The 27,317-nt window shown below is 35.6% G+C and overlaps 1 protein-coding gene across 1 annotated transcript in view; it reads right to left on the reverse strand.

Annotated features, from left to right (window-relative positions):
• The window catches only part of CC2D2B (coiled-coil and C2 domain containing 2B), a 96,579-nt gene that overhangs the window by 55,887 nt on the left and 13,375 nt on the right, over nucleotides 1-27,317 (reverse strand). The window contains exons 7-15 of the mRNA XM_079900539.1: nucleotides 26,216-26,414; nucleotides 25,727-25,863; nucleotides 25,498-25,626; nucleotides 17,112-17,321; nucleotides 12,921-13,018; nucleotides 8,147-8,287; nucleotides 3,256-3,361; nucleotides 2,942-3,060; nucleotides 235-412 (exon numbers count right to left, since the gene is read on the reverse strand). Coding sequence (XP_079756665.1) covers nucleotides 235-412; nucleotides 2,942-3,060; nucleotides 3,256-3,361; nucleotides 8,147-8,287; nucleotides 12,921-13,018; nucleotides 17,112-17,321; nucleotides 25,498-25,626; nucleotides 25,727-25,863; nucleotides 26,216-26,414 — 1,317 coding nt within the window. The remainder of the gene's footprint in view (nucleotides 1-234; nucleotides 413-2,941; nucleotides 3,061-3,255; nucleotides 3,362-8,146; nucleotides 8,288-12,920; nucleotides 13,019-17,111; nucleotides 17,322-25,497; nucleotides 25,627-25,726; nucleotides 25,864-26,215; nucleotides 26,415-27,317) is intronic.

Here is a 27,317-nt window from a genome sequence, read left to right on the forward strand (position 1 = left end):
TTTTAGCAGGATAGAAGTATTTAGAACAACTACAAATCAAATAATTTTGTACTTACAGCTATTAATAAAAGACTATTGATGAATTATAAATATATTATTTATAAATGTCTATCCATATAGATCAGTCATCTCAATATAAAAGAACTTACTTATCACATATAACAGTAGCTAACAAGAAATTTAAAATTATGTATGTCATAAAATAAGATACAAAATTAAATGACAACGGCATACCTCCAAGCAAATTGTTTCAGGCCAATATATTAACTGAATATTGAAAATTTGTTGAAACATGACTTTAAAATCAAACTGTAGGGGAGATACTGAAGTGCAAGAAACTTGTTTATTGTTGTATAATATTTTAATAAAATATTTAAGCTTCTGAATTTTGGCTCTCCTCTTTTGTTCATGCCTAAAAATTAAATAAACCTTTATTGGACCCTTGAAAAGCAAACCAGATATAAAATATTATTCTTTTCAAAATGTACCTCAACATGTTAAAATATGATCATTTTAGAGGACAAATAATATTTGAGCGCAATAACATTTGCCTATATGTGGATAAAAGTCTTTCCTACCCCTCAAATGTTTTTTTAAAAAGACATTTACTCAAAAATACAAAAAGAACTAAAATTAAGGTACCATAAATCATTCAGTTATTTTACTAAATTATAACTTAAAGAGATTATAGCACTTACCCATTATGTCTCATGAGAGGAGAAAGCTGAGAGACTTAGGAATGGGGGTGGCGGAGCTTGAATTGAGAATTCAAAAATATTTTCTAACTTTTAAAAGACACACACACACACACACACACACACACACACACACACACCATGTCTTCAATAACCTCAAGGAAGTGGCTCTAAGTCAATAGGCTTGCTGTGTCCTCTTAAAGGTCTTTGTGAATCTCTTTAGGCTTTAGGTTGTATACCGTTTTTTCCCCAGGACATTGTTTCCCTGAACCCAAAGATCAGACAGGCAAGCCAGAGAGGTTACTTTCCTGGGGCTCTATGAAAACACTTTTTGGGGGAGAAATTGATCCATTCAATGATATGAGACTACAAAGAGAGTCTTCAATCCATCCATTCATTTTTGTTCACTCAACCAACATTTACTGACTATCTTCTCAGCTGCAAGGCAACTGACCTAATGATATTTAAGACTTAATCCTGCTTTTCAGAAGGTAGACTAGTTGGAAGATAAGCCATAGGTTGAAAAATAAAATCCCCTTCTGTTCTCCATCCTAATCATCCTATAGGCCAGTATCTCCCTGCCCCCATATGTGCTCATCTTCTCTGTAATCTTCTCAGAGGGTTATGGGACAAAAGATTAATTATTCTTCCTGTCTCCCTGTAGGCCTTTTTTGACCTTCCTCCCAATTACCTTTAAAGAAATAGTTTCATAAAATAAGTCCTCTGAAAGTAGTTTAAATAATGAGCTTATGAAAATTTGTTAATTCGGGGTTATATTTATCCTCATGAAATCTTGCCTTTTTCTTCACCTGTAAACTCTTTTTAATTTTTCTTTAATCCCTGTACTCCTTTCACCTCTACCCTTGACATCAGTATATTCTTGTTTTCTTTTGTTGTTGTTGTTGTTGTTGTTTTGCGGTACGCGGGCCTCTCACTGTTGTGGCCTCTCCCGCTGCGGAGCACAGGCTCCAGACGCGCAGGCTCAGCGGCCATGGCTCACAGGCCCAGCTGCTCCGCGGCATGTGGGATCTTCCCGGACCGGGGCACGAACCGTGTCCCCTGCATCGGCAGGCGGACTCTCAACCACTGCGCCACCAGGGAAGCCCTATATTATTGTTTTCTAAAGAATCAATTCTTATTCAACTGGACATTTTAAATGGATAATGACAGCAATGCCACAACAATAGCTTTGAAAAGATATAAAGCATTATATTGCCTTTTGCCTTGACCTCCACTAAGTTTTAGCCTAGGCTTTCCAGCACAAATATCTTCCTCCTTCTCTTTCTCCTCTTTACTTCCAACTTCCATTTTATGGCTGTTCTCTTGTCCTCATTTAGATGGTCCTTTTGCATGGGTGTCTTACATAATAAATCATCTTGGGCCCTTTTTGGAAGTAGGTGTAGAACAAATAAAACATTGCTTCACTGCTGCACTTCTCTAGTCAGAAAGAAGGTAATGATAATTGTGCCTTTGTGTTTGCTACTCTTTATGTTCATTTAAAAGTTTAACCACCTATTCATTCATTTAATGAAGATGAGTATTTACTGGGCACACACTACCTTCCAACACCATGCTAAATGATGCACATTCACAGTACTCAGAGACGAATCTGTACCAAGTTTTCCATGGGACAGAGATGTTGGAAAGTTGTACCTAGTTCAGTGCTCTAAGTTGCTACATCCGCTTTAGGGGAGATGAGATCCAAAGGCTTAGAGATGGGAGAAATGGCGATCGACATGACATCGGTTTATGCATGGATGTCCTAGGAGTAGGGAGAAAACCTTAAAGCTCAAGGAAGACGTCACAACTGAGAAGGAAAGAAGCTTGCATTGTCAAAGTAGAAAATTGTCCAGAGGGCCCTTTCTACACCAAACACTTTCTATGAAATCCAGGAGGTCCTTCAACAAGCAAGGGTGACCATATAACCTTATTTTTCACAGTGGCTTTATATTCCACCTATCTATACCTGAACAAAAATTACTACCATAGTAAAACAAAAAATAACCATCAAACTAAACTGGGTTATGTCCCACCTCAGTCATTAATTAGAAGTGTGACCCCCATCTCTAAGATGAAGATAATACCATAGAGCTATAGTGGCAATTAAATGTGCAAATATATTTTTTAAACTCAGCATGCTAAGTGCCTGGTATATGGTACTCACTCAAGAAATCTAACGTTATTAAAAAAACAATACAATTACTAGACAATATATAATGAAGAAATAATCCTTTAAAAATGCTTACAGTGAACATCTAGATAAGTTTGTTAATTCTGCTGTGAAAGAAATTTGTGGCATCAAGGTAATTGGATTTAGTCTTTCAATATCTGTTTCTTCAAATTCTGAAGCTAAATATGAGAAGTTCTAGAAACAGAAAAATAAATATATAATTTATAATGTAAGTTCATTGCTTAGGACAATTATTCTTAAAATTAAACTTTATTTCTTATATTTGTCATTTTCTTGGGTAACTGTTACAAATACCAAGATTTCCTATTCTACCAAACAAATATTATAACTAGTTAAGATGAGTTGAATGTTATTTTGCAATATAAATACCTCCTGTTTCTCCCCATTCTTAAATGCTTTTCCTTCAGTTTTCTTCTGAGTCTCATATATTTTTGACAATTCTTGTTTTTGTTCATCACATTTATTCATTTTCATCCTAATTAATAATAAATAGAATTATTTAAAGCAGGAATAATGGATTTGAGAGTTGTTAGAGATCTTGCCAACACACACACACACACACACACACACACACACACCACAATTTCTTACATAAAACAATTTTACATCCCAAGAAAATTATCAATATGATACACACACATATATATGTATATACATAAAATTTCATAAACTTGTTCTTAGTTTTCACAGATTTCTCCCTACTTAGTGTCTTCAGCCTTTTCTAAGGACATCAAGAAACCTCTCTGGTGAGAATGAGTAACCAAGGGGGATGGAAGACACAAATTTAAGGGCACATGCCATGTTTCCTCTCATTTTGCTTCCTCTCATATTTTTAAAAAAATTTTTGGCTGTGCCACATGGCATGCAGGATCTTAGTTCCCCGACCAGGGATTGAACCCATGCCCCCTGTAGTAGAAGCATGGAGTCTTAACCCCTGGACTGCCAGGGAAGTCCCTCTCATATTTTTTAAGCTGTGAGAACATGAGCATGTGTAAGGGCAGGACACTATAGGAATATTAAGTGGTAAATCTCAGTTATACTCCTTGGGGTTTATGCATAAACAGTAAGCAGTTCATGACATTACTACTACCACTACCACAACTACTACCACCACCACCACCACTAACAACAATAACAACTACTACTACTACTACTATCACTACTACAACTAGTACCACCACCACTAACAACGACAACTACTACTACTATTACTACTACAACTACCACCACCACCACCACCACTAACAACGACAACTACTACTACTACTATCACTACTACAACTAGTACCACCAACAATGACGACTACTACTACTACCACTACTACAACTAGTACCACCACCACTACCACTAACAACTACTACTACTACCACCACTACTACTACTACCACCAGTACTACTACTAGTAGTAGCAGCAGCTTTTACATTGTACTTACTAAGCACATGGCAGGCAATATTCTAAGTACTTTATACATATTAACTCATTTAATTCTCACAGCAACCCTATGAAGTAGGTATTACTATTATTCCTCTTCTATTAGTAGTCCAGCAAAACCCCAGTTCTCTGGAACCCTTTCAGAAAATAATTGGTCTGGGAGTTGACTTTTTATTCTTTTCAGTTCAAAGTTCAGTTTTTTATTTTTAATCTTTTAAAAAGGAGATTCTTTGATAAGTATTATATACTCTGTTGGGAATAGAAAATGGTGCAATTGCTTTGGAAAAGTCTGGCAGTTCCTCAAAATGTTAAGCACTGAGTTACCATATGACCCGGCAATTCCATTCCTAGGTATATACCCAAGAAAAACAAAAACTATATCTACACACGTGAGGAGTGACTGCTAATAGGAAGATAGTTCTACGGGGGGTGGGGGGGGGTGCCTAAAATGTTATAAAATGATAATTGTGGTGATGCTTGCACAGTGCTGTGAACATACTAAAAACCATTGAACTGTACACTTGAAATGGATGAACTGTATGGTTATGTGAAGTATATCTCATTATCATTGTAAAATATCATATGCTTTTTGCCTTTTGCAGTAAAATATAGGGAACCTAGTGTAAATACTACCTATATGGGCTAGAGACCAGACCACCTGTGTTGAAGCCCAGATCCATTACTGACACTATGGAATTTGGGCAAGTTACTTAAGTACTCTATGCCTTACTTTTCTCATCTGAAAATTGGGTTGTTATGAGAATTAAATGCACTCATTCATGTAAAGTGCTCAGTCCAGTGCTTGGAGTATAACAAACACTCAACAAATATTATTATTGTTTTCCTCTGATTCAGGGTAATCAATATGAAAGTCATTTAACTTATTGTTTAATCCAATGGCTCACAAACTTTGTCACATATTAAACTCACCTGGGGATATTTTTAAAGTTCCTGATGCCCAGACCATACTTCATACCAACTAAATCATAATAGTGGTTTTTAGATCTCTCCCAGGTGATTCCAGTGTAGAGTAACTTAGGCAACGTACAGTACTTAGACAACAGGTGTTTTAACAGGCAGTCTCTTTTTGAGGAGATCACTGAGACAGTGATCTTGGTTCCATAGCTTCCTCCTTTCTATTCAGTAGTTCTGGGAAATGACATGGATTTTCCTGCTTGAATAGATTGCTCTTTCTATATCTTTTAAAAGCCCCTTTGACAGTTATCTGGATCCCTTCCAGGTAAGTAGGAGCCTAACAGAGAACACAGGTGAAGAGAATATACAGGAATCTGGGTTCACCGTGCTACTTACCAGTGCTGTGGTTTGGGTTCAGTAGCCAAATTACAACAAGGTCTGTGGCTACTTACCCAGGCAGTTTCTCTAAGTTTAATGTAGTGTTGGTAACGTGAGACAAGGAAAATGTATTGCCTGAATGAGAAGACAGGACTAGATCCTCAATTTCCTGCTATTTTATTCTGCCACCATCACTTCATCAGACCTGCTCTAATTTCTCAATCAGTAACCTCCATGTGAGGAAATCCAATGAACATTTTTAGTCCTAGACTTAACTGATACTTCAGAAGCATTAAATACTATTAACCCTCCCTCCTATTTAAAATATTCCCCTTTCTTTGCCTCTGTGGCAAAACACTCTAACTGGTGTTTCTCTGTCCCTCCTCTGGTTTCTCCTCCTCTATCAAGCCATTCAAGGCAGTTTCTCAAGATTTAGCTCTCGGCCCTCTTTTCATCTCATTCTCTACCCTCTTCCTAAGCAGACTCATGCACATGCATGGCTTCAATTACTATTACTCTGCCATAAAAATTCAGCATTTTTCTTTCTAGTACAAACCATACATCCAGCTGCCCATTCAGCTGCTTTATTTGGGGATGTCTCAAAAGTTTATCAAATTCAATATCCCCAAAACCAAATATATGAAGAAAAGATAAGCTGAGCTTAGTGTCTAGGTCCCAGGTCTTCCTGTCATAAGTACTGTCTTTCACATAGGCCTGGCTACAAGCTTATTCAATTAGGGTTCACAAGGTGAAGGCCTGTGGTGAGGTTGCTGGTGATAGACCTAGCCTGGAAACAGAGTTCCCAGGAGCACCTTCAAACATCAGCTTTTCTAGTTGATCAGAATGATACTTTGCTCTTTGTAGTGAGGTGGATGGACCTAGAGTCTGTCATACAGAGTGAAGTAAGTCAGAAAGAGAAAAACAAATACCGTATGCTAACACATATATATGGAATCTAAAAAAAAAATGGTTCTCAAGAACCTAGGGGCAGGACAGGAATAAAGATGCAGACATAGAGAATGGACTTGAGGATATGGGGAGGGGGAAGGGGAAGCTGGGACGAAGTGAGAGAGTAACATTGACATATATACACTACCAAATGTAAAACAGATAGCTAGTGGGAAGCAGCTGCATAGCACAGGGTGGTGCTTTGCAACCACCTAGAGGGGTGGCATAAGGAGGGTGGGAGGGAGGGAGACGCAAGAGGGAGGAGATATGGGGATATATGTATGCATATAGCTGATTCACTTTGTTATACAGCAGAAACTAACACAACATTGTAAAGCAATTATACTCCAATAAAGATGTTAAAAAAAAAAAAGAATGATACTTTGATCAAGTGAAATGCCCCATTTTAGTGTAGCTGGGGCTAGCTAGTCCTGTGCGGCCAAACTCATCACTGGCACTGTGGGGTTTAGTTCAGAAGTCTACAGGAGCAATCTGGAGAGGCAAACCCAAGCCAAAGTCCACGGGGAAAGTTGAATGGTAAATGTCAGAAGGAACAAATGCAAAGGGCCTCAAGTGGGATTGGAGTTTAGTACAATAAGAGTAGGTGGTGAGCAGGAATATTGGTCCAGAGCTACTGTTCTGAACAAGCTTATTGCATCTGTGACTCTCCTTTTCTGAAGAGGGGTTCATAATGCAAGAGTGTGTTAGACCGGTTTAAAATATGAGAGGCAAGTCAGCAAGTTTACATGAATTCAGGAGCCTAAGATAAACAAAGTCCATGCTGGGTTAGGTTTAGAAACTGTCAGAAGCACTTTTGTTAAAAACTACTACAGCAGGAAAAAAAATCAACAAAGCTAAACATCTTTCTTAATTGCCTGAAATTATACTAATCTTTTATAGTTTTGAAAAACAAAAGACCCAGGACAACGGCTTGTGGGAGAGAACCAGTTATTTCACTGTGGGTTCACAAAGAGCTTAAGAAGTGATTTGCAAGCAAAGTTTTTAATTTGTAACTATCTCCTCCACTAGACATGTTTTTGTGACTTACATGTTCCATCTAGAAGTATGATTGCTGGGTCTATGTTTAACTTTAACAAAAAGTGCCAAACTGTTTCCAAAGTAGCTGCGCCATTCTGCATTTCCACCAGCCATCAGTGAGAGTTCCTGTTGCTTTGCCAGCATTTGTTATTGCCTTTTTCTTTTCTTTCTTTCTTCTCTCTATTCTTTTCTCTTTTTTTTTTTTTGGATTTTAGCCATTCTAATAGGTGTGTAGTGTATCGCATTGCGGTTTCAGTTTACATTTCCCTACTGATATAACATAATGTTGAGCATTGTTTCCTGTGTTCATTTGCCATCCATATACCTTCTTTAATGAAGTGTCTGTTCAAATCTTTTGCCCATTTTTAAATTGAGTTGTCTTATTAAGTTGTAAGTATTGTTTATACATTCAAGATACAAGTTCTTTGTTGACTATGTCAAATAGTTGACTAGCTTCTGGATTTTCTTTTCCAAGTTACTTTGAATTCCCAGTTATTCGTGGGCAGCTCCTCAAGAGACCTATAAGAACAAATAGAGCAGCCACTCACCTCTGAAACTGCAACTTTATCGAGGTGCTTGTAAACCCTTGGCGTTGTCGAAGGGATTTCATCTGTTTCCAAGTCCATAATATACTCTGTAGTAGGGAGAAGTCCTTTTCCTTTTCTAAGTCATAGAGCTGTTTTGTATTCCTACAATAATGTTAGATTAAAAATATGTTAGTGGGGCTTCCCTGGTGGTGCAGTAGGTAAAAATCTGTCTGCTAATGCAGGGGACATGGGTTTGAGCCCTGGTCTGGGGAGATACCATATATCACGAAGCAACTAAGCCCATGAGCCACAACTACTGAGCCCATGCACCACAACTACTGAGCCTGTGCTCTAGCACTCGCAAGCCACAACTACTGAGCCCGCGTGCTACAACTACTGAAGTCTGCGTGCCTAGAGCCCGTGCTCTGCAACAAGAGAAGCCACCGCAATAAGTCCACACACTGCAATGAAGAGTAGCCCCCGCTCGCCACACTAGAAAAAGCCTGCGCGCAGCAACGAAGACCCAATGCAGCCAAAAACAAATAAATTTTAAAAAATATGTTAGTGGATTAGAACTACAGTACAAGTCATTACAAATGGCCTGGAAGAATGTATTGTACTAACTCTTCTGGGCCCCCCCACCCTTCCTTTTTTTTCATTTTACCCACATCTTGATGTAGAGAATGAAATTCCATTTAGAGATTCATACCTCTTAAAGATTTTTCACTACTCAAAAGTGCTCTGCTAACATCCATGTATTTCCAGATTTTCTGGACATTCTGTAGTATATTTCTTATACATTTTTTTCAGATTAACAATTAGAACCATTGCTTCAAATTTAGAGGTACTTTGCCTGATGGGTAGTGAGCAGATTATTTGGATGCTGAAGTAATATACTATTACTGGTTTCCTGACTTTGCAAACACACTATAGTATGGCAAATTATGCTGATTGATTTTCTAATATTAAATCATCCTTGCATTCCTGGAATGACCACAGTTTAGCTATATTATTTGATAAAATTCTGTTTAGCATATTTCGTGAATGAAATTGGGTTGCAGTATTTTTTGTGTTGTTGTTAGGTTTTAATTTCAAGGATAATATAACCTCATAAACTGAAGTCCTGAGTTTATCAATTTTTTATCAAACATCTGGATTTGTTGATTCTATCCTAGCTTTCTTATTAATTTCTGTTCTCTTTATTTCATTCCTTCTATCCTTTTCCCTAGCTTTCTAAGAAAGATGCTTAGCTCATTAATTTTCAACCTTTCTTTTTCTCTAATATATGTATTTAAATAGTCAAATTTTCCTCTGAGAATTATTTCAGCTGTATCTCACAAATTTTGATACATATTAGTATTTTATCAGTAAATTCAAAACATTTTCCAATGATCAATATGATGTCTTCTCTGGTTAACAAATTATTTAGACCTGTATTTCTTAATTTCCATACATATGGAGATTTCCTAGTAATATTTTTTGCATTTTTATGTTGGGTTTCTGCACTAAATGATTTAAATCCTTTGAATATATTGAGACTCTGAGATTTGTTGAGATAGCATAACGTCAATTTTTGTAAATGTTCCATGTGTTCTTGAAGACAGTGGTATTTTGCAGTTGTTAGGTACAATATTCTACAAATACACCAAGTCAAGTCTATTAAGCATGTTGTTCAAATCTTCTATATCCTTAATGAGAATTTTTGGTTTATTTATTCCATCAATTACTGAGAGGAATGTGTTAAAATTGCCCAATACATTTGTGAATTTCTATTTTTCCTTATATTTCTGTCAAATTTAGCTTTATATATTTTGAAGCCATATTATGATATGCATGTATGTATATGTCTGTGTGTGTGTGTGTGTGTGTGTGTGTGTGTGTGTATGCACACGTGTGAATTAAACCATATATTCTGATGTGGCCCTCTAGCTCTAGTAAAGCTTTTTGCCTTAAAGATCTATTTTATCTTATACTAACTTAGCTATGCCAGCTTTCTTTTGTTAGTGTTTATGTGGCATATTTTTTCCATTATTTTGTTCTCTAACTTTCTATATCCCTATGTTCTAGATAAGTCTCTCCTAAATAAAATATAACTGGATTTTTAAAAATCCAATTATTGAGCTTCCCTCGTGGAGCAGTGGTTAAGAATCCGACTGCCAATGCAGGGGACACGGGTTCGAGCCCTGGTCCAGGAAGATCCCACATGCCACGGAGCAACTAAGCCCGTGTGCCACAACTACTGAGCCTGTGCATCACAACTACTGAGCCTATGCGCCACAACTACTCAGCCCATGTGCCACAACTACTGAAGCCCATGCACATAGAGCCCGCACTCTGCAACAAGAGAAGCCACCCGCTCACCGCAATGAAGAGTAGCCCCCGCTCGCCACAACTAGAGAAAGCCCGTGTGCAGCAACGAAGACCCAATGCAGCCAAAAATAATAAAAATAAAATAAAATAAAATTCGGACATAAGTGGCACGAAGAAAAATTCCAGAAAAAAAATCCAATTATTTTAATCCAGTCTAGATAAAAATGGATCACTTAACTCACTTAGATATATTTAGGTTTAACTCCACCATTTTCTTTTACGCTTTCCCCTTGTCTCATCAGTCTCTACAGTCCCTTTTCTCTCTCTTTTTTTTTTTTTTGCCTTCTTTTGGATAGTTTGAGTATTTTCTTATTATACTATTTTCCTCTTCAATTGATTTGGAAGACATATTTTTAAATTCTCTTTAGAGGTCATAAGTTAAAATCTAAGTCCTTGATTTATCAAAGTCTAATATTAAGCTTTACCTTTTTCTCCTCCTAGTCAATGCAAGTATCTTTAATTACATTTATGCTTCTCCATTCTTTACTCCATTCTAAAAGTTTTATTTTATTATTTTTTTTTTTTTGCGGTACGCGGTCTCTCACTGCCGTGGCCTCTCCCGTTACAGAGCACAGGCTCCGGACGTGCAGGCTCAGCGGCCATGGCTCACGGGCCCAGCCACTTCGCGGCACGTGGGATCTTCCCAGACCGGGGCACAAACCCGTGTCCCCTGCATCGGCAGGCAGACTCCCAACCACTGCGCCACCAGGGAAGCCCTGAAAGTTTTATATTTTAACTCTCTCTATATTTTTATACCCTGTAAGACATCATTATATCACTACATGATTGTTCATTGAGACTTACCCACATATTTACCACTCTCTTTGCTCCTCAATCCTTCCTTACTTGCTCTGTGTTCCTTATGCCATGACTGTTCTTTGCCTTAAGTTGTAGTTAATTTTATAAATAACGCTAGTTTGTTTTGTAAATACTGAAGGTTTCTGTTCATTCACTCATTCATTCAACTAACATTTATTGAGAGTTCACTATGTGCCAGTACTTGTACAAGACATATGTCAACTTCCTCAAGTAATATTGTTTGCATTTAACTAGGTTATTCTAGGAAACCAATTATTTAAAACAACTTGCCTCTAGTGGTTAAGAGCTTGTAGAGCCATTTCAGGTCAATGGGCAGAGAGTCAGGGAAATTCTTTAACTATCAAATCACTCTCACAGTTGTCATATCTTTGTGCACAGTTTAACTTTCTACCCAAAAAAAGGCTCCCAGAGAGCCTTCTTGCTTTTGAAGATTCCTTGACACATAATCATGTGTTGTCCTGAAATTATTTTTCCAGTTATTTTATTCTTTCCTAACTTCTCTTCCCAACAAGTCTATCAGCCAATGATTCCCAACTTGTAGATCACGTTTTTTTACAGGGGTCCTTAACTCTATATACTATCTGAGTATTGTTTTTAGATGGAATTAATAATATATCCTGCACATATGTGTATGTGGACTAATTCTCAAACATATACAAACACTTGAGATAAATATAATCCAAGTCAATTGAAAGGTATTAATAAGCTCATAGTAGTTTTTAATCAACATGTATTTTTTTAAAATAGACTGTAAAACTACTTTCATGTGACACCTCTATGAAATATTCTTACACAAAAATGAGTTTTTACAAAAGGTTGGAACCATTTCTATAACTGCCTAAAGACTAAGGATCTTCAGCAATCCCACTCCTGGGTATATACGCAGAAAAAATGAAAACTCTAATTCGAAAAGATACACGCACCCCAACGTTCATAGCAGCACTATCTACAATAGCAAAGATATGGAAACAACCCCAAGGGCCCATCAACAGATGATTGGCTTAAGAAAAATAAATACACACACACAGCCACACGCACACACACTGGAATATTACTCAGCCATAAAAAAGAATGGAATAGTGTAATCTGCAGCAACATATGGACCTAGAGAATATTTTACTTAGTGAAGTCAAAAAGAGAAAGACAAATACTATATGACATCACTTATATGTGGAATCTAAAAAATAATACAAATGAATCTATACACGAAACAGAAACAAACTCCAGATGTAGAAAAGAAACTTATGGTTACCAAAGGGGAGAAGGAGAGAAGGAGGAACAAATTAGAAGTATTGGATTAACAGATACAAACTACTATACCTAAAATAGACAAGCAACAAAGATTTACTGTGTAGCACAGGGAATTATATTCAATATCTTGTAATAACCTATAATGGAATATAATCTGAAAAAAATACAACTGAATCACTTTACTGTACACCTGAAACTAACAAAATATTGTAAATCAGCTATACTTTAATTTTAAAAAAAGAGTAAGGATATTGTTATTTTCTTATTTTATATCATCCATAGCATTGTACTATACTCTGTCTAAAGAAATTACTTAATAAATGCTTGATGAATACGTGAATGGCCTAAAACCTACCTTATCTGCCAATAATAATCCTGTAAAGATTTTCTGGTCAGCTGGCTTGTTTCCAAATTTTCGTTTGCTAATTTGGTAGCATCCTTCAGTGCTTTAAGCTACAACAAAGAAAAGAGCTTTTTTGGTACATTTCATCCACTTGTTACCATCATGCCAATTCACCTGTAGGTCTAGGTATGAGCAGCAGAAGCACAAGTGTATAACTTTTTGTATATTACTGTCTTGTCTTCCAAAATATATTTTATATAAGCACCTTGGGGCAGAACTGAGAAGAGCCTCAATATTTGTCTAAGAAACAAACATTATACCTTGAAACTTCTAAGTAATTAATCAATTAATATAAAGAAATGCCAATCAATCAAGATGATATATTGAGCACAGGCATCTATCTTATCTTCTATCTAAAATCCCATGGTTACAGAAAAGATATCTCTCTTTATCATATCCACTACCATCATCACAACCATACCTATACATGTATTTTATAATTATATCAACACATCTATATCTCACTATAAAATAAGTGTATAACAACATAGGATAACAAGTAAAATAAAATCAGCAAAATATATGGAGGAAAGTATAAAACAGACAGAAATAACCACAGAGAATATCGACAGAGAAATAAAAAATAAAATAAAAAAACAGACTCTAGGTCCATCCACCTCACTGCAAATAAGTCAATTTCATTTCTTTTTATGGCTAATATTCCATTGTATATATGTGCCACATCTTCTTTATCCATTCATCTGTCACTGGACACTTCGGTTGCTTCCATGTCCTGGCTATTGTAAATAGTGCTGCAATGGACATTGTGGTACATGTCTCTTTTCAAATTATGGTTTTCTCAGGGTATATGCCCAGTAGTGGGACTGCTGGGTCATATGGCCATTCTATTTCTAGTTTTATAAGGAACCTCCATACTGTTCTCCATAGTGGTTGTATCAATTTACATTCCCACCAACAGTGCAAGAGGGTTCCCTTTTCTCCACACCCTCTCCAGCATTTATTGTTTGTAGATTTTTTTGATGATGGCCATTCTGACCAGTGTGGGGTGATACCTCGCTGTGGTTTTGATTTGCATTTCTCTAATGATTAGTGATGCTGAGCATCCTTAGAAAGGCATCTTTATAATTTTGGTTTGCCAGACACTATTGGTCGCCCTTGAATACTCATTTCTCTTGGTAGGCAGAGCCCCAATTTTGTTCAGTTGCTCAATCTTCTTCCATTTATTTTAGACGTAAACCCTGATGAGTTTAGCCATTTGTAGCAATGTCATTCTTCTCTCTCGTGACTGGTTTAGGCATTTTAATGTGATATAATTCTAGGCAATGAGACATGAGGGGAAATCTGCTGTGGTGTAAGGGAAAGGTTGGAGAGGGCTCTCAAAGTGAGACTCTAGGCTGCATATTGTGTGTCTGGCCAGCATGCCTTCAGCTGGAGCAGCCACTCTGCTAGTTCCCATGAGAAGAGCTAACCAAGTCAACTTTCTGAAGATGAAGGTTAGAAAGAGAGAAAAGCCAGGGTTGTTGATGATATTGTTGAGCCATCAAATTAACCAACTGTAGAGCTGCCCTAACTTCGGACTTTTGATACAGAAGGTAATACTTTTTCCCTATTGTTTAAAGCAATTGAGAGAGAGTTTTCTGTGAGTTGTAACCAAAGGTATGCTAATTGATACAAATCTAGGAAGCGTAGTAAGTGAACAACAAAACTTAAAATCCCCAAAGAAAAAAACTGACAGATTTGACTTCATAAAATTTTAAATATTTCCAAGAGATAAGAAAAATGAAGTTGAAAGGCAAGAAACAGAATGGGACAAAAATATATAAAACATATTCAAAAGACATATATCTCGTATGGACTTACATCCAGTGTGTGTGTGTATGTGTGTACATGTGTATATACGTATATGTGTATATATATGAAAACTCTTATAAAGATACATAAAGCTACAGAAAAATGGGCAAATAATATCAACTACTGGTTAGGACTCTGGGAAGTGGGGTCTGTCCTGTACTGTCAGTGGAAATTCAAACTGAAAACCTTTTTTGGAAAGGCAATTCATTACTCTCTAATAAAATTTAAACTTCATGCACCCTTACCCTTGACCAAAAAATATCACTTCTATGAATCTAGCCTAGATTTCACTTGTGTGAAAGAAGTTTTCATTTGTGTGCTCGAATATATGGGTACAAGGATGTTCATTGCTTTATTATTTGTAATCATAAAAAGATGGAAATGACCTAAGTGTCGTGAATGGGAAGTGATTAAACATATTAAAATACAGGTATATTATGGGTCTATATATAGTGATATGGAAAAAGCTCCAAGATGCAGAATTAGTTTTAAAAAACGAAGTTGCCAAATAATACATATGGGAAGATCCAATTTATGTTGAAAACTATCATGGCATATGTATACACACAGATACATGGAAAAGAGAACTTTAAAGCTGTAGTTCAAACCATGAGGTGAAGATTGAAGTGGGTCTTTCACACTTTGAAACTTCTACACTGAATCATTTACAATGAGAATGTACTCCTGTATTACTTGTGTAATTTAAAAAAAAAACTAGAGGGAAAAATAGCAGAATGCTGCCAAGTTGAGGATCCTTTCTACTCTCCAATACTGTCTGCAGCATTTCTCCTTGTTCTTTAAGTGAGATTCATACTCATATAAAGGGACATATTCCAGTTTCAGAATTCCTTGGATGTCAGTGAGTTTCCCACTACTCTGAAGTTGGTTTGAACCCACTGAGAACAAGCAGAGCCATACATTTCACACCAACGGACTAAAAGGATACATACATTATAAATCAGTATTTTGGTAGGAGACCAATGGACACACTCTGTAACACTTGGCCTTTTCTCCTCCTCCCTACTGTTCTTCTCCTCTTTCATTTTAGAAGGGCATGAACATGACCTACCAAATTTCTCTTTTTACAATTTACCAGGAAATTGGAGAAAATGTTTATGTGCACATAAGGGAATAAATTGAAGAAAAGTAAAAATCAGCTAAGAAATTACTTTGGGTTCCTAAGAATCAAAATAATAATAAAAAACATGTTACAAATAATGATCCCCAAATGTTATTTTATACAGAGAGCCATGCTACATGAAAAACAAATGTAGAGTTTTTATGTACAGTAATAGATAGTACTCTAGTGAAATATAATTGATATTGCTAGATCAGACTTCAAAAATTATACAATACTGTTGGAAAACTGTCTATTAAGTAGAAATCTATAAATCAAGTCACTTTTTCAATGACCTACATCTTAATTTCAGAGTTGATTCCTGCATTCATAAAAACAATGGTCATATTAAACTAAAAGTTAGAATATTCAATATTTGTTTTAGGAAATATTCTGACCTTATTAATTCATGGTCTTCATCTGTTAAGTTCTCCCACACAATTGCTATGTGAAAATTCAATCAAATGGATTAAGTCCTGTAGTTTTTGCACTTGTATTTTAAAAGGCAGATATATTAAGGTACAATTCATTTCCAGCTTATTGGAATATCTTGGTGACTCTATTAGTTTTGAATATTTAGCTAAATACCTCACTAAATATTTATTTTTAACTGTATTAATTAGCTGAATGAGACCTATCAAAATATCTTTTCAGAGAGAACACTAGTTAACAAAATGCTCATGTATCAAAAACTCAGCACAGAGTCTAGATGAGAGGTGCAAATTCATAAAAATAATCAGTGGGTACTCCTTCGATTTCTCTCCAGATTTTATGTACCCTTTATGACGTCATTAGATGACTACTTGGATCAATCATTCTCAGACTAACACTCTTCATATTTGATGAGAGATTCAAGGTCACTAATATTTTTATCAAAAATACACTCTTACAAGATTGAAAACAGCCATTTGGCTCTTTTAAATAGTAATGATTTCAAATATTCTTCTTGAGTCATAGGACCAAGAATACCATTGATTAGCAAACATTTATAGATGCTAAATATCCTGCAGGATATGTTTGAGGCTGCCTCCCTAGCCAGTTAATTCCTATAGTTTCTTTTCAGGAAAACTGAAATCAACCATTCTTTTATTTGATTAAATATTCAAAGTGCTAAGGGAACATATTCAATGATAGCTTGCTCTGTACTAAGAAGTCTCTTTTCTCTTTCAATATTAAAAGTTCAGCTCTGTAAATATAATGAAAACCATTCTCACCTTCTCATAAAGCAGCTGAGGTAAATTCTGTTGCTGCCTGTCCTGAAAACACTCATAAAGTTGGAGCAGCCTAGCACATAACACTTGCTCTTGATTGAAGAGAGGATGATGACTGAATTGCAAACCCACAATGTTGAGATCTAATTGGTACCTTTCCCTTTGACCTTCCATTTTGTTCCTAATAGAGCTTTCTAGATCAGATTTCACTGCCTTTTAAAGAAAAATATTTACAGGATATTAATTTTATTCTATTTCTTTTGAAATTACAAGTAACTTCTTTAAAAAGTAATATGTTAACTGTAAGAAAATTGAGATACAGAAAAGAAAAAAAACAATTATTTGCTCCTTCTTCCTCAAAATTGATTATAGCCCTTGATTTCATAAAATATATTTATACTGCAGCATTTTAATCACCTTGCTATAAATTACTGTCATCTACCTTACTATTGTGTGCTGGTAGAGGTTGAACTTTCAAGTTATAAGCCGCCAAATAATTTCCTATAGGAGCACTATGAAAAATGGTGTTTAGAACTGGTGGGTCAATAGTTCACCATGTGATGTTCTAACAGTCATCTGTGGCCAGAGTTAAATGACAAACCCTTATTAAAACATTTTTCTTAAGTGAATATGTTGGTAATTCCCTGGAAAATTCCCTGGAGGGGCCTGGACTCTCTAAGCAAATGTTATAAGGAGACCATCTTTCTTTATACATGACACTGTCTCCATTTGTAAACCAGATTGTCCCTAAATTAGTTGAAGTCCGTAGGCCTTAGATTGTATTAAAAATGATTCAACAGTGTTTTAGTACACTACTTTGAATTTAAGTACTTATGTTTGAATATTCATGTGATTAGTTTTTAGTGATACAGTTTGAGAAGGTTAATGGGTTACTTAGCACGTACAGCTTAATTCATGAATGGCTAGCCACTCCTGATATGAGCCATGACTGCAACCACCTAAAAAACACAGCATGAGCTCTTTCTAGATCAATCTGTAGTAGTAGAACATACCCTCCAGTCTGTGTCATTGCTATTACACCTGTTATTACACTGAAAAAACTGCTGTCCCACCCCTGGTCTGGTGTGGCATATCCAGTGCTTCTCAAGGACTGTAGGTCACCAGGATGATGCCTACATCTCTCCCTCCCTCCTCTCTCCTGAGCTAGGAATCTCCTCCTTTTTCCTCTCTGGGTTGAGGGGAGGCAAGAAAATAGTAATAAAGCTTGTTTTTGTTTTATCCTTATCTTGTAAGTCTCTATTCTCAATGTAAAGGCCAACTCAGAAAGGGAAACCTGCACTTAATTCCACCTATAAAATTTAGTAATCGGTAGTAAATTGGTCATTAACCAGGCAAAACCACCAAGGAAATAAACAGTTTCCATTTTACACCACCAAATTATAATGGAATAATTCTGGAAATTCAAGTTGCTAAGCTAGAGATGCCTGTCTTATTAAGCAGATTCAGTACTGGACGAATAACCATGCTGCTTACTTGCTTTGGGTTTCTACTGGAATAACACAAACATCTGCCCTCGGTCCCGTCCTATTCAATACCTACTGATTGTGGTGCTCAGATGCTAGAGAAGGGTAACTGAGATGGCGGAATATCCAACAGCAGTCAAAGGAAGCAAGTTTAGACTGGAAAGCAAAAGCTAAAGGTGGAAGTAGGCTTCAAATATTTGAAAAGCTGTCACATAAGTGAGGTAGTTTATGAGTTCTTTATGGCCAAAGTCAAAAGAGCAATAGTGATCCAGGAGACAGATTTTAATTCACACAGAAAACAATAAACAATTGGAACTGCCTAATACTGGAATGAGCTCTCTTGGGAGATAGTAAGCTCCATGACACTGGTTAAAAGCAGCAGTTGACTGAAGGAATTATGTGAACTTCTAGAACTAGGTAAGTGTGTTAGACCATAAGAACAAAGATCTAGGCAACAATGAATCAAAAACCAGATGAAAGTACAAAAACATCCATGCTGTTACATGGCATAACAAGTTAAAAAAACAGATTTTCAGAGACCCAGATATTGGAGTTTGATCAGATATGGACTTTAAAGTAGCTACTATTAATGGATTTTAAAAAGAGTAAAAGATAAAATACATGAAAAGATGAGAAGATGAAAACATAGGGCATTCCACAAGAAAACTGGAATATATACAGAAGAATCAAATGTCAAATGAACACTTTGAAGCTAAAAATATACTGAAAATATCCGAAATTAATAATTCATTAGATGGGTGATTCTGGAAATATAGTGGCCATGTAGTTTTAGATCCAGGCATACTTCATTTCATTGTAACTTGCTTTATTGTACTTCTCAGATGTCGCATTTTTTTTACAAATTCTTTAATTTGTAAAAATTGATTCATGGCAACCCTTTGTTGAGCAAGTCTGTCAGCACCATTTGTCCAACAGCATTTGCTTAATTCCCATCTCTGTGTCATATTTTGGTACTTCTTGCAATATTTCAAACTTTCTCATTATTATATTTGTAATGGTGATCTGTGGTCTGTGATCTTTGATGCTACCACTGCAAAAAGGTTATGACTCCCTGAAAGCTTAGATGACAGCATTTTTTAGCAATAAAGTATTTTTTAATTCAGGTATGTACATTGCGTTTTTTTAGACATAATGCTATTGAATACTTAATAAACTACAGGGTAGCATAAATGTAACTTTTACATGCACATGTATAAAATCCAGGTAAATGTATAAGAAGAATGCCAGAAGGAATAAAGGGCATATAGTAAATAATTACGCAAAACTAGTCAACAAAAAACAAGCAAATAAGACCTGGGGTAATAGAGGTATGACAGAGTATTAAAGTACCTGGCCAAGGCAACAGCAAAGAGAGGATTTTGATACTCAGGGAGCTATTATCTCTGTTTCAATGGCCCTTATGTTATTTTTATTCCAGTGAGAAACCCCAAATGAACCTTGCCTCCATGCCTGGCTGAGCAGAGTAAAAAATGTAGAGAAGATAGAAGGGAAAGGCAGGCAGAGGCATTTGTGTGGCACTAATTTGAGAACATTAGCTGTTAAGGATGCTGCTACAGAATGAATTTTAATGCTCAGTTTACATGCTTGATGAAGTGACATTTACATTTATTCCCAACTCTAAGAGTCCATGAAATACTGAAATTAGCTTGGATGAAGCTAGAACAGATGTAGTTGAGGAAAAATTACTTGTTCAGCCCAGTGGTTTCCAACTTGGGATTCCAGATGGTTACAAAGGTTAATCTGGATAGTGGTTAATGTTTATCCAAAAATTATATTTTCTGCATTTACTTATCATCGCTTTGTTCATTCAGTTATTCATGCACTCACTCATTCATTCAGCAAACTGCCATTGTTTCAAGGACCTCCTTCTCCAAGAGCAATGGTCTCCAATAATTATGTTAAAAGATCTGTGCTATATCTTGAGCAAAATTTAAATAAAACACACTGTCACCATACCATGCAAAAGTTATGCCATGTAACAGCAAAAAACAAGATAAAATAAATACCAGGGATTTCCCTTCCTTCCTCTTTTATCCTTTTATTTTTTAATTTTTTAATGGAGATGGATTTTATAGTAACTGGGGAAAAACAGAAAGATATTGCACTGTTGGGTGGGGGTGAGGGGGTCATTTATAAAATCTTGGTAAATGTGTTATACTATGAATTACGATGAGGCAGAGACATTGCCAGGCTCTCATGGTGTGATAGGCACCATGAAGAAAATAGGATTGTCTAAGATTATGCCAGTCAACTGATGTCTTTCTCTTCTAAATTATACAGGACCCTAAAATCTTACATCTACTGAAGTGATGAATTCCATTACAAATTATGTAAGTATTCACTGAGTGTCTGCTATATGCTAGGCATTTGGATATGTGCTAGTGATTTAAAAAAACAAAACAAAAAGAAAATCTTACCCTGGTTACAGTCAAGCAGGGAAGAGATTAGGTAAACAGAAGACTTAGATACAGATTGAGCCTTAACAAAACTGCAACCCAGTCTGAAATCAGTTAAGTCCCTGATTGGATTAAGATGATTATCCCCACTCAATATGCCTAAAAAGTAGAGGAATGAACTTTTCTGCAAGAAGATATGATCTAGAGTTTCTACAACTTTTCATATATAATATATGGAATATAATAAAAAAATACCAACTATAATAAAAGACAGGACTAAAAGCGCAAAATCAAGAGAGAAGAACAAATAATAAAAACAGATTTTGAGGGACCCAGATATTGGAGTTACCAGATATGGACTTTAAGGTAGCTATTATTAATGTGTTATAAAAATAGAGTAAAAGGGGACTTCCCTGCTGGCACAGTGGTTAAGAATCCGCCTACCAATTCAGGGGACAAGGGTTCGAGTCCTGGTCCAAGAAGATCCCAAATGCTGCAGAGCAACTAAGCCCATGCGCCACTACTGAAGCCTGCACGCCTAGAGCCTGTGCTCCGCAACAAGAGAAGCCACCGCAATGAGAAGCCCGCGCACCGCACCTAAGAGTAGCCCCGACTCACTGCAACTAGAGAAAGCCCGCACGCAGCAACAAAGACCCAACACAGCCAAAAAAAAAAAAAAAAAAGCCATCAGCCAAAACTGTTAGAGGTTTTGTCTACTCCAGTTATGGGTTACAGCAAGGAATTCTGAAGCAGCTAGGGGCGCCTACTCCCTAGAAAATTTTATGACAAGGCTTCACACTAAAGAGAAACTACTGGAAGTGGAATAAAACTTGAGATGGTCAGGGACCACAGAGATTAATAGAAGATACAGAAAAAAATCTGGGAAGGAGAATACAGCCACTATATTGTTTAACACTACACAAAAACAACAGAATTCTGTGACATCAGAAAAGTTATCTGAAACAAGCTTTTTTCCTAAAATTCCAGGAAAACTAATTTAATATAAGAATGAACAGCAGAAAAGGCTCAAGATTAAATCTATACAAAGTTTCTATAATAAAAATGAATAAACAGTAATATAATATCCCCACAATCAAAGCATACCAGAAAGACATTCAAAAACATAAAAATAGAAATGTGGATTACAAAACAAGCCAAAAGACATTAAGAAAATTTATGACATTAAAGAACACAAACCAGAATTTGGAAAACTCAGAAATGAGGTAACAATAGAGTAATAGAAATAATTAAAATTTTTTTAAGTATTTAGACATTAAGCCTAAACTAGAAGGAACACAAAAACAAAGATCACAGAATGCTTTTTCCTTAAGGTAAAAAAAAGAGAAATCTTTTCAAGTAAAAAATAAATGAAGAAGGGGAAATAATTCATTAGATGGATCTAACAGGAGATTAAACACAGTAGAAAGTTAGCTAAGTGAACTAGAGGGCAGGGCAACAGAAAATATTCAGACTAAACTCAGAGGGAAAAAGGGATGAAAACAATGCAAAAGCAGAAGATAAAATGGATATGTATACTTGATGTTCCAGAACACAAAGAGAAAGAGATTAGGGCAGAAGCAGTATTTGCTAAGATAATGGCAGAGGATTTTCCAAAACGGATGCATAACATGGAGGCATACAGTGAGGAAGCCCTAATAGCCCAAAGCAGGATCAGTATAAAGAAAAAGCATACCTTAACATATTACAATGGAAGTCACACCTTAACATATTATAGTAGAAAACCAAAGACAAAGAGAAAAACTGAAAACCACAGTAAGACTTTAAGCTGACTTTTCAGTAGAAACAATGAGATTCAGAAATGAGTGGAAAGTTATCTTCAAAGTGCTAAAAGAAGAATAACAACCAACCCAGAATTCTAGACCGTTTACTTCAATGGTGTGCTGGAACTTCTCCACTGGACTCCCAGAATTCCATAATGGCACTCTTGTCCATGGGTGATTGTCAAAATCAGTGTTCTCTGGAGAAAAAGATGGTAGAAAACTCTTGACATAATAATGATGTCACTCTTCCAGTTTTGCTCATCTCTATCAAGATTGTTTTGGCTATTCAGGGTCCTTAGAAGTTCCCTATGAATTTGAGAATTGTTTTTCTATTTCTGTGAAAAATACCATTGGGATTTTGATAGGGATTGCATTGAATTTGTATATTGCTTTGGGTAGTATGGACATTTTAACAATACTAAGTCTTTCAATCCACAAACACAAGATGTGCTTCCATTGGACAGTTTTTTATTTTTTTTAAAAATATGTCTATAATAGAAAACATTCCCACAAATAAATTTCCAGGCCAAGATGCATTCAGCAGTGAATTCTCCCAAACATTTAAGGAAGAAATAACACCAATCTTATACAATTCTCCCAGAGAAGAGAAAAAGAGGGAACACACCCCAAATTGTGTTGAAGCCAGTGTAACCTAGATGGAAATCTGACAAGAACATTACAAGGAAGAAAAATCAAAGAAAAAGTTATCTCAGGAACATGTATGCAAAAATCCTGAACAAAATATTAGAAAATCAAATTCAGTAATATATAAAAAGAAAATGCATCACAAATGGGATTTATTTCAGAAATATTTGAAAATCAGTGTAATTCACCACATTAAAAGTTAAGAAAATACTATTACAATACTTAAGGCTTAGAGAAAGCATTTGATAAATGTCAACTCTCATTCATGATAAAAATCTTTGTATATGTCTTTAATTTTAAAAGTAGGACAACTGGGCTTCCCTGGTGGTACAGTGGTTGAGAGTCCGCCTGCCGATGCAGGGGACACGGGTTCGTGCCCCGCTCCGGGAAGATCCCACATGCCACGGAGCGGCTGGGCCCATGAGCCATGGCCGCTGAGCCTCCGCATCCGGAGCCTGTGCTCCGCAACAGGAGAGGCCACAGCAGTGAGAGGTCCGCGTACCGCAAAAAAAAAAAAAAAAAAAAAAAAAGTAGGACAATTAATTAAAGCTTAAATGCATTTTGCATGGTAAAATGGTAAAAGATTTTCTTAGCAGCAAAAAGTTTTGGTGTATTTTTAGAAAATCCTGAAAGAAATTTGTGAGTGGTATAAAGATATAAAAAACATATTACAACATAAGGAAGACTTTTTTTTTCAAATTTTCTAGTTTCTCTGGGAAAGAAATAGAAACTGTGGAGAAGAAAAGAGAGCATATATCATAAAGAAAGAAGATCCTCACATGTTACAGAAAGAGAAAGAGACCTCCAAAAGTATAAATCTCTTCAGTTTAGGGAGAAATCTCATTTCCTATGGAGGCTGAGAAGTAACAGCCTTATAAGGAACTAAGTGCTCTTGCTGTTAAAATGTTGCAGTTACTGGAATATGCAAGAAACACAGAACTGCAACTGTAAAGAAAAAGCATTAACTACAGAAGGCATATAATTACTAGAAGAGGAGAAGTAACTCACAGGTTTAAAGCAACAGAGGGAATAGAGAATGAAGTCCTGTAAGTACAGATGACCCTTAAACAACATGGGTTTGAACTGAGCTTGTCCACTTATACACAGATTTATTCAATAATTACAGTATCTATATTTTCATTTTACAGATCTTTAAATTAACTAAGTGTGGGGAAAAGTTGGTGTTCGATTAGAGATCACAATGTGTGGAATCAAAAGAACTAGGGTTTGAGTCCTGAGTCTACCCAAACTGTCTCAGCTTCCTGCCTTTGGATGAGCAAGTTATTAATTTCTTTATTTTTGAGGCAGAGAGAGCAGTACGCAGATTTTTGACTGCATGGAGTTGGTGCCCCACTGCTGCATTGTTCAAGGGTTGACGGTATTTTTAGGAAGTATTATTTCCACTTTGTATCTACCTACAGCCATATTTCCTATATATGGAATGGTTAATGCAAGTGGTTGAGCAATTAGGTTTTTGTACAAAATTCTTATTTAAATTGTTTCAAGCCAAATTTTTAACATAACTATTTCTGTCTAAATATTTCTTCTCATTAGGTTAATGGACTGCTAATTTTCATAATGTCTTTTGGAATACACATAAATTAGTTTAATTATAAGTATAACATATATTCATTTCTGAAATTTAGAAAATAGAAAAGAGTATAACAAAGAAAATAAAAATAATCCTATGTCCTACTATCCAGAGATAGTTATTGACTATGATATATTTTCTAGTCTTTTTATCTACATACACATATATGTACGTACTTATTCATTCATTGATAAATTCATTCATTCATTATCTATTTTTATAAAATTAGGATCATATGAAATTTTGCGTTCTGCTTTTTTTTAACTTTACATTTTATTTTGAGCACTTCTCCATATCATTAAATATTCCTTGAAAACATAATTTTAATGGATATTTAATATTTCATCATAGTTTTGCCTTTACTAGACTTACTAATATCTTTAAAAGGTGAATTAACACCACAAAAATAAGTATATAAGTTATAATTGATATTACAAGAATTCTAACCATAAATAAACTGTTGTTGGTTACCTTCCTGTATATGGTCTTCAGTGCTGGATTTAAAGGTTCCTTACTTATGTTGAGTCTGAAATTCCATGACCGTCTAACAGGTGAAGGTAATGACATTATTTCTCCACTTTCTTCAAACCAACACTTCCCCTATCAAAAATATTTAAGAATATAGTAAGTAAATATTACACTAAAAACAAATGTCACACACCATCAGTGAGTGGTTTCCCTTGTTAGCTAGTGAACTTGCCTCTTCTAGTTTAAGCAGGCGATTTTCCATTTTGTTGCAGGTCTTTTTATATATTTCTGGCTTTTTGTGAACATAGAATCCTTCTTCTTCTAAAATGCGTGGCATCATATCTTTTGGCAGTTTAAGTTGGTTGATCACTTAATAACAAAACATAGATATTACTTTAAAGTCCAAAATATTAAACTGGTATTGACCAAACAAGAAGCAAAAGGGAACTATCATATACTCTACCACTAAAGCCTAGCAGAAAGTCTATACACACACACACACACACACACACACACACACACACACACACACACACACACACACACAATGAATGAGCTCTTTAAACCAATTCCCTTTAACTCAGAGAAAGCATGAAGAACAAATATAGAAAATTTTCTATAATTTTAAATCAGTACTTTTTATCTATCCAGCATACAAAGAAGCTATTATCCTACAATATGATTCATTAATGACTTGAATATTTTCTTGTAAAAACTTTACCCGGAGAATTGCTTGGAACAAAAATATTTGCCTGTTGTTTTTTTACTTGTTCTTGATCATCTTCATAATCGGCAGCCTTTACTTCAAGTAAATCTAGGAAAACGACTTCTTCCATAAAATCTTCATCTCGGCCCTCAGCAAAGTTTTGTAAATTATCACCAAGTGAAAAGTGTTTGTGGTAACTATCATTTACTGATCTCTGTTGAATACCAAAAAGAAAAATAAGTATATGTGTTTGTCCTCAATGATTAACAGGCAGATAAATGAAAGGTACTAGAAGCTTGCTGTGAAGTCTTTCTGATCTATGCCACCCAGTTCAAGTTCAAGCTGAAACTGTGTGACAATGAAATTTCATTGAACACAGAGGAACTCACTTAAGGCTTAATATTATAAAATATGATTTTTCTATAGCCCTTCATTGAAATTCTCAATGAAAGACTACTGAAAAAGAACTACAATTCAAGTCTCTCCTCTCCTATGGAAAATGTTCTGAAATATTGGACTATGATATTTCAACTGTTGAGAATTCACAGTGCAGGGCAAAGTCTAGAGACATCAAGCCATGTGGTCTTCAGCCCCATTTTTTTCCACCATTCAGAAAGAAGTACTACCTAAGGTGATGTGGAGTAGTCATGCTGTTTTCTGGATGATATTTAAGAAAAAAAAGAAAGAAAAGTAAAGATACAAATAGAAGTCTGTGGCAGTGTGATTGATTATGATACATTTCTGAAATATGATATATAAAAGTTACAAACAATCTGAATGTAGGTATTGAAACAGATGTATTACTAAATATAAAAATGTATACTTTTATATTATATCAGAAATTTTATATGAGTCTCTTCACAAAAAATATTACCAATTTATTTTGGATGACTTTAGTTGTCTAACTTAAAATCTACATATGTTGAAACGGAGAAGGAGACAGAGTATGTGAGTCATGCAAATAAAAACCCCTTAATTTTCAAAAACATACATTTAGGGGTAAATAATTAAATTAAAAGAATTAATAACAGAATTTCATTGAATAGATAACAGTAGATGGCCTTGATCAACTCTGACAAAATTAAGTGAGTAACATGGTTAAGCATCACCTAGGTTC

This window comes from Stenella coeruleoalba (assembly GCF_951394435.1).
Source record: "Stenella coeruleoalba genome assembly, chromosome: 16".
Taxonomy (NCBI): Eukaryota; Metazoa; Chordata; class Mammalia; order Artiodactyla; family Delphinidae; genus Stenella; species Stenella coeruleoalba.